The sequence below is a fragment of the Mytilus edulis genome, chromosome 5 (genome assembly GCF_963676685.1).
Source record: "Mytilus edulis chromosome 5, xbMytEdul2.2, whole genome shotgun sequence".
In the NCBI taxonomy this organism is placed as follows: domain Eukaryota; kingdom Metazoa; phylum Mollusca; class Bivalvia; order Mytilida; family Mytilidae; genus Mytilus; species Mytilus edulis.
Genome location: NC_092348.1, coordinates 27,166,566 through 27,175,889, shown reverse-complemented (window position 1 = coordinate 27,175,889; position 9,324 = coordinate 27,166,566). Strand labels below are relative to the sequence as shown.

Sequence of the window (9,324 nt, the reverse complement as noted above, 5' to 3'; positions counted from 1 at the left end):
GTAACCAAAAGATTCCAATTTTGATATAGATTTCATCAATATAAAAACTTTTTGGATCATAGATGGAGGCCAAGGTTAATTTTGCCAACAACAATTAAAATTATGGACAAAAAGTACCAAAATTGACCTTTTAATACAAATTATGCTCATTTAAGGGGTTATTGCTCCATAAATAGTAAAGGAAAGTGCCAGAAAAAATATTTTTTGTCTTAGTTGTATTATCACAAGTTTTTCTATGTTACATTTCTAATTTTTTGCCCCAATTTAAAAAACATAAAAAAATTAGGGCCAATTTAACCCTTCGTGAACCTTCTCCTTTGTAATTAATGTTGGCATTTGGGTCTGAATTATTGAGGCCTAACTGAATAAATATTTTTTAAAGCAATCATATGAAAAGAGTTTTAATAATTTACATGATGAAGGAAAACGGTAAAATAAATTTGTGAAAATCAAAGATTTTCATATACTTTAGCAATTTACTGGAAAAACACCTTTAAAAAATGTGAAAATTTATATCATTTATAAAAGATGAAACTATGCTTTCATTCTCAGATACCTTAAGGGGAGGTTATTCACACAATGAACCAAGGCAAAGTTTACAAGGTTCAAATAGGCATTTACTCTGGTGTTGTACTATTGAATTGTAAAAAAAATCTACTGTAAATTTATGTACAAGCTTTTGCTTAAACATCATGTAATTATAGTGGAGATTTAGAGAATTGTTAGTGTGCTCATGGGATTTTATAGCCAATTACACCAAAAATATTATATTAATTTATACTGTTTTTTATAAGCAATGTTATTGTATGAAAATGGAATGTTGTGAAACTATGCCTTTAGAATCAATAGTGCAATGAATAAAGCCAAAGTATTTTTTACATGTTTTTTTTTAAATTGGTTATTAAAAGTTCCCATAACATATTTCAAAATGAATGAATCTCAGAAGTATTTGCATAGAAATATGGTTCACGTAGTAGTATTTCTACAGGGAGACATGATATGGGAATGTAAGAATATAATTTCATGAAATATTAGAAAATGACCGCATTAATGGAAAGTATGGTTTGCTTGGTAGTAGTCTCTGATGTTAGGTCTACACACATACTTTGAAAGCAACATGACAAAAACAAAGACTGCAAAACTTTAATACAGTCAACATACAGTCTTCAACATTAGACAAGTGTCTATAAAACATCCTAGTACAGAAGATTCATGACAAATGACTGACTATCAAAGTGTTGATAGGTGCTTTTCACCACTTTCCATAAGATTTGCTGTATTTTATGTTCCTGGTAAAGCAAGAATTTCTTATCGGTACTCCTTCAGATCACATTTGGTATGGTGAAGTTTATGACACTGTACACTATCTGTGGTTTCCTGTGTAGTGTGATACAGCCTTTTTTTCAGTTTTGCTTCTGTCTTATGGATAACTGTTGATTATTTTTTATTTGATTATTTTACTCTGTTTGTTTTGGGGATATAAGCCAAAAACTAAAATGTTTCTAAAAATTGATATTATAAGTGCTATAACTCACAAATTGTATGATTTTTGTGGAAATTTGGTAGGAGATAGACCTTGACCTGCTATGTTTGTTGATGGATTAAATCTTTGGATTGCTTAGCACACTCTAAGGAAGATTCAGATTCAGATACACCAAGTAATGGCAAAAGTTCACATGACCAGGTGAGCTTAAAAGTAGAATGCACAACAACCTTCATTAGCGAAACTTCATTTTTCTGTGCTAAGGCAGGGGTGTAATGCATAAAATCGAATAAAAAATTTCTATTCACTTTCTTTTTTTTATTTCAAGCTACATACATGTACATGATTTTGACAAAATTCCTGCATCAAATCATTTCATGTTCAACACAAACAAATAACATGACTATACAAGTAGTCTAAAGAACACCATTGAAAGTTGAATTTCAGATCAAATATCAACATTCTCAAAATGTAATCTTCAGCAGTGCAAGATTATTTGAATTCTTTTCTTTATAATTGAGGAATAAATGTCAATCAATTTCAGTGTTACAAATTCTTTAGCAACAAAAATTCCAGGATTGATCCAAAACATAAGTTGGTCTCATGAAGAAGAAACCTTATGTACTATTACTTAAAGGAATAGCCTTCGTGTGCAGAGCTGGATCTGATAGCATGTTTGGAATTACTGAAAGGAAATAATTCAAATTTGATACAAAAAAAAAATTAAAATTAAATCTCCAGGGTTTCCCCTGTAATTTTTCGCTTTATACAAATTTCAAAAGAATTTCTAGGTATTTATGGTAGAGAAATATTATAAACTTATCAAGTCTTTAAATGAATGAAAATGAGTGTCAAAATGTACAACCTCTGGCTAACCTGTCATAAAAATATTCAACTTCCAATGGTATTTATAAATCAAGTGTATAATTTTATCAAAAGCACAACTGTATTACAAATGAATCACTGAACCTGATTGTCAGTCATGACTAGAACTGTTGGACGAAATTACTGAAGCTATACATAATCTTATTCATGTGTATCATCAACTGCTCTCTTATGTTTAAGCAATTTTATAAGAAGCAATTACTAACAAATAATCATTTTTTTTTTCATTTAAGAAATTACAAACTTCAAGCTTTCCAGATGTTTTAGATTTTTTTTTATCGAAATTTGAATTGCATTTTTTTCTCAGGTTTGAGCAGAGTTATAGAGACTAATGGACAATTTATTTGGTACACCCAATTAATGAGATAAAAGTGATAAATTTTCTTGACCATAAGATAATAAAAGGTTTTTAGATATATCATTACAATAAGATAATAAAAGGTTTTTAGATATATCATTACAATCAGAGATTCAAAACTCAGTCAATAACAAGTTCCTACATACATTTACAAACACAAGCAACAAACATTGTTATATATCTAACATAAATGGCACCCAGCCCCTGAACATTATGATGGAATGTATTAACAGATTAATAAATCAATCAATGACTTTAATTTTCTACAGCTGTAGCGGCAGTTTCTATAAATGTAGCTAGCTTTACATCTTTTGTTGACAATCCACCTACATCATGTGTACTAAGTGTAATTTGTACCTGAAATTTACAAAAGGAAATTAGTCTATAAATCTTCATACACTATTAAATAAATGAACTAGGAAAATAATAACTTGTTCTGTCAAAACAAAATCCACAAATTGAACTCTGAAAGAAATATTAGATACCACTTTACTCTTCTAATCTTAGGGACTAATTTAGTTGTCCCCTAAGTAACAAGAAGGGGTAACTCTGACAAGGGCAATATAAAGTACAAAAAATGTGATGATTTGAAAATTCCTTATCAAAGATACCACACCAATTATTTTGTATGCTAGATGTGTAACTCGTCTATAAAGGACTAACCTATGACACTTGATTCAAAAGAGATTAAAAGGCCAAATAAAATACAAAGTAGATGAGGACCAAACATTCCAAAAATATTGCCAAATACAGTAAAGGTAACCTATTCCTGGGGTAGAAATTTCTGGAAAGAGTTATGAAGGAAACTGAATATTCTATCTAAAAAGATAATGTGCGTCTTTATGGAAATTTAACCTATTTATGTAATTTTTTACCTTTCATGTCTGTTTATTTTGTTCCCACATTCAATATAACTGAATTTTATTCAACTGTCTTACAAGTGAGAGTGTTAGCTAGCTATAAAACCAGGTGTAAATGTATCCACCATTTTCTACATTAGGATATGTTTGTACCAAGTCAGGAAAATAGCCAATGTTTTCCATTTGTTTGATGTGTTTTAGCTTTAGATTTTCCCGTTTGATAACTTTCTGTTTTGAATTGCCATTTGACTTTGGTATTTTTGTTATTTTACAGTTTAACAAATTGTACTTACAACCCTGAAATGATTTTTTCCCAAGAAAATTCAATCTTTGTTTCATTAATTTTCGCTATGATCACTATGCTAAAAATGTAGAGGCAACTGGCTGATTGGATGAATAATGTCATGTGACAAATTTATGGAAGACTGATAAGCACATAGTTGATAAATTAACAAATGAGGTCACCTTTTCCCCCTAACATTTGATAACCAGTCTTTTTTTCCAAATCACAGTCTCAACTGTCATGAGTGTCACATCTATTTCTTTTTGTCTTTATGAATAGTTGTCACATTGGCCTTAGAACATCTCAATATCAAATACATAAATCAGATACTGTGGTTTCATTATTATTCGTTCATGGGATTCTTGGGTACAGGATTATTCGTTCATGGGATTCTTGGGTACAGGTTTATTTGGTCATGGGATTCTTGGGTACAGGTTTATTCGTTCATGGGATTCTTGGGTACAGGTTAACCATGAAATCAAATGTTCAACAAATAACATATTTTCAAAAGGCTTTGTATACAGAGATTGACATAACCATGAAATCAAATATCCACGAAATTGCAAGTTTTTAGCAATCCACAAAATTGATACCCACGTAAATGAATGAATCCACAGTATCCGAATTTGTCCCATGTGAAGCAGGATCTGCTTTACCCTTCTAGAGTACCTGAGATCACCTCAGTTTTTGTGGGGTTGGTGTTGCTCATGCTTTAGTTTTCTAAGTTGTGTTGTGGGTACCTTTGTTTGTCTTTTCATAGTGTTTTTTTCTTTTTTTCCCATGAGATTCAGTTTGTTTTCAGCTTATGAGTTTAAATATGCCTTTGGTATTTTTCGCCTCTCTTCTATCTAACTGATAATCTAAATAAGCAAGATTTTGACTACTTACTTTGTTATAAACATTAAACCATTCTGGTGATGGTCCATCTTGTCTGCTAGTAAAGCTATTCTGGTCATAAAACCAAACGCCTGGAATGAGATATTTTTATTAATAAGGCATGCAATTTTGTGTGACTAAATAAGTTATTAAAGCTAAAACATTGCTTAGTTGCTGCTTCATAGATTTTTACTCCACAAGTAATTTATTTCATTAGATATTTACTATTAAGAAGTGGTGACAAGGGGTGTCACACTTTTATTTGTAATTTTTTCTGAGATCCCACTTTTTTATCTCCCTTATCCAACATCCTCTCTTTTTTTTACTCCAGATATCGCATTTGCCTAAAACATGTTATCCCCTTTATCAAGATGTTAAAAGACTGTCCTTAAAAAATCTCTATTAATCATGTTTGTTATTTTTCAACTAAGAAATGAATTTATGTTTAAATTTCTTTTTTCATAAAATTTACAGATTAGTACTTGCTGTACCTACATACCTACATGACCTACCTGATTAAAATCTTTAAAGAGAAATTCTTTATAAATTGCATCCCGTCCTTCCACCATTGTCCATCCAGCTCCAGTCAGTGGAGTTAAAACCGTTCCTCTTTCTACTTCAGTTAGTTTAGCTTTTTTTGCTTCTGATGCCTAAAATAAGTATAAAAGTTATGAACTTTGGTCTACTCAATATATGGTGCTGGATTTGGCAAGACTTCCTTTTGAAACCCATTCCATGTACTAGTATGCTTATACTTATTCTGTCAACAAAGTAAGTCTTTCTTATATTGTTTCTAAATATATATTTTAGCTGTAGCCCAGTATTCTTTTGCAAACCTTTCAAATAATTGTGATCAAAATGTAGAAATAAATCCTACATTGTGTATAGATATAAATTTGTTATCTGCTCTTTGGTCTGGTTGTTGTCTCTTTGAAATATTCCCCACTTCCATTTTGTAATGTAATTGGTTGAACCTCAATGCAACCCGAACAAGTCAAATTTATATAACTTGTTTACATTTGTTTTATATATGTAATTCAGAAATATCTTGGACAAGTTTGAAAATCAGTAGATAAGCCAAGGTGTTATACCACTAAAACATATTACGCCACATTTGTCTTAAAACCAAAATGGGTAAAGAATTTGACAGTTATTGGAAATTAACCTTGCATTTCATTGGACATGTTGACGAAAAAAAAACTAGGGGCTCTATGAAAATTGTTTAAAATTGACTATAAAGGGCAATAACTCCTTAAGGGGTCAATTGACCATTTTGGTCATGTTGACTTTTTTGTAGGTCTTTCTTTGCTGTACATTATTGCTATTTACAGTTTATCTCTATCTATAATAATATTAAAGATAATAACCTGAAAAGCTGAAAATTTTTCTTAAAATTACCAATTCAGGGGCAGCAACCCAACAAGGTGCCTGAATGGTTTGAAAATTTGAGGGCAGATAGATCTTGTCCTGATAAACATTTTTACCCAAGTCAGATTTGCTCTAAATGATTTGGTTTCAGAGTTATAAGCCAAAATCTACATTTTACCCCTATGTTTTATTTTTAGCCATGGTGGCCATCTTGGTTGGTTGGCCGGGTAACCGGACACATTTTTTAAACTAGATACCCTAATGATGATTGTGGCCAAGTTTGGTTAAATTTGGCCCAGTAGTTTCAGAGGAGATTTTTGTAAAAGTTAACGGATGCCAGACGCAGGATGACGAATGCCAAGTGATGAGAAAAGCTCACTTGAGCTAAAAGGAGAGTCAGAAAGCTTGAGTGTTTCAATGCATCATTTTTTTTTAATTGGTGTGTCTATAAAATATATTGGAGATCTGGGGTGATCTGGTTACTTAAGCTTGTAAACATGAGTAAAAGGAGTGAACATTTGATTGGTTTACTTCTGGTGATGGTTATTAACTTGTACACAATGAAATGTTATGCAAGATGTTCACTTGAGCAACATGTTGAGTACTGGAAAATGACTGGACAGAATTAAACATTTTAACTCATGACAAGTATTTGAATCAAATATTAATTCTGCACAATTATTTGAAAAAAAAAACAATTTAACAAAGATCATAAGGAGAAAACAGTGATGGAAAACTATTTTAACACGGGTTATGGCCCTTGAAAATATTTATTTTTTATATATATATATGCATTGCAAGTGCTCTCAAGCCTATTTTTCATGTAGGATTTAATATTATGTTTATTATCTAATTAATACTTACTGTTTATATCAACAATGACTTGGATTTATATGTAAGTCAGAGTAAATTACTAGTACAGGAGTTACTTCCTTTGGAAATGTAAATTCTATTTGCATTGTATGGTCTGAAGGGGGTCTCAATTGGGGGTTCTGATCCCGGATCCCACTTACTGTTTTGTCAGATTCCTGTATCCCGCGTACACTATGTACATAAGCAATTCTTATTTTTTTGTTATTTCCCGTATCCTGCTAGACTTCATTTCCCGTTTTCAGGGAATAATAATTTGACTTTCATATGCCAGGCTAATGTCAGGCTTACAAAAAATCAGCAATCCCACGTAACGCTTAGAGCCTTAAACCCCAATGAGACCCACTCTGTAGTGTACAATTCTTACCAGATATGTATGTTTTGAAATGACTTGATGATTACAAATTTTATATTGATAATAATTTAATATATACAAATGTTTGATACACCTTATCGCTATTTGTCCACCATTGCTGGATTTCACACAGGTTCCCGTAAGTTTTTGACGTCATAAAACAAAATATCTGACGCCACAATGGCGGCCGGGTCAGTCGGGATAATGCGATAAGGTGTATTGACAGTCAATGACTGTTGGTTGATTTACGTCCAATGACAAATAAATCACACATCATGTACATGTTCATGACGATTGATCTATATGAAAATTGTTATTAATATTAAAACCATAAATATATGAATAAGACTATAGTCGCCGTCATGTAAAATTGGCACCATGTTTTTTGTTAAAAAAAATTTAAATATCAGCCGCGTTTACTCAAGATGATGTTTTTCTTTTAGCGGAAGTAAAATCCTGTCCAAATATCCACTACTGTCCTACCTTTTATTGTGTTTGCACTGTATAATCCTGACCTTCACAATTTTCAAGATTATTTACATTGTATAACCGCCATCTTGGTTTCTATGAGGGTCCCTTATTCCATAACATTCGTTACTCTCCGGTAATATCATTGTCATTGGTGATACAATTTCCCGCGCTTTTTACGTAAAGATGAAGAAAAGCTCCGAGAGACACAAGAAAATTGAGAGCACGTGGAACTCCACGACAACACTTCCGGTAATAACAATGTCGGATTCCACCATACAAATTAATCTTGGATTATGTGAAGGTCAGGATTATACAGTGCAAACACAATAAAAGGTAAGACAGTAGTTGTTTTTTGGAATGATATTTGATTCCGCTAATTGAAAAACATGATCTTTAGTAAACGCGGTCGATATTTAAGAAAATTTTGACAAAAAACATGGTGCCAATTTTACGTGACGGCGACTATAATACAAATCGATGTTGTAATTTGGCTCTATTACCATACACCTTATCGCTATTTGTCCGCCATTACTGGATATCACTGACGCCACAATGGAAAAGTGATTGTTGTGTGCGTCAAAAGTTCAAGCGGCCGGGTCAGCCGGGATTAGCGATAAGGTGTATTGGTTCGTGTGTTGTCAGTGTTTGTAAAAATGATGACAGCCTACAAAAACGGAAATTTCATCTACAATCGGTAAATCTTTTAGTCATGTAACTATGGAAATATAATGTTCATTCTAAGCATAGCTGCCACTTACCATTTTAGCAAAAAATCGTTGACAAGAGCTTTTATTAGAAAATATTACCGGTTGTAATATTTTCAACATTAAAATAAATTATCGAGCCTTTAAACGAAAGAGTTTTATTTGGTACAACTAATCACCAGATTTACCTTTCCCAAAACGCAAAGTATAACGAACCCCTATGGACACATTTATATAGCAATTTTACCTGACCATATCGGGAAATAGGTATTTAGTCGGATCTTACACGTACTTGTGATTTGTTTAAAACCGGGTTTGATAGAAATAAACGAAGAAATGTCGAAGTGTTCAGGACTTAATTAAATCCGTATTTCGTTAAGATGGTGCAAGCATACGATTTTTATTGCGTCTTACACCTTGAGAAGCGAATAATCTTTAACTACTTCTTCTTCTTCTTCTTCTTCTTTATAATTCAGCACTCCATCAACATACTGATGATAACGTGCCGGGCACTGATTTTACTATGCCGCGCGTGCGTGGGATATAAATTTTATTTACAGTGAATAATACAAAAATAAAAATATAAATTTCAACATAACTTCTTTTTCTTCTGTTTTTGTACTATACATTTTGGTTAAAACTATATACATTGTGGAATTTATTTAAATGTTTAGATGTTTATTGAGAACAGATATTGGAATCTGTTCTCGGAAGCTTTCAAGAGTAGTACATTGAACTGCAGCTACTGGGAGAAGGTTCCATTGCAGGATTGTTCTAGGGTAGAATGAGTACTTGTATGAATCTTTAGTGG

The 9,324-nt window shown here is 32.0% G+C and overlaps 1 protein-coding gene across 1 annotated transcript; it reads right to left on the bottom strand.

The window, feature by feature from the left end:
• Positions 1 to 1,780: 1,780 nt before the first annotated feature.
• LOC139523322 (pterin-4-alpha-carbinolamine dehydratase-like) lies at positions 1,781 to 8,702 on the bottom strand. The gene is given in 5 exon segments (XM_071317198.1): positions 1,781 to 3,083; positions 4,758 to 4,783; positions 4,786 to 4,837; positions 5,258 to 5,395; positions 8,568 to 8,702. Coding segments are annotated over 5 exon segments (387 nt in total). The 5' UTR covers positions 8,637 to 8,702; the 3' UTR covers positions 1,781 to 2,981.
• Positions 8,703 to 9,324: the final 622 nt, after the last annotated feature.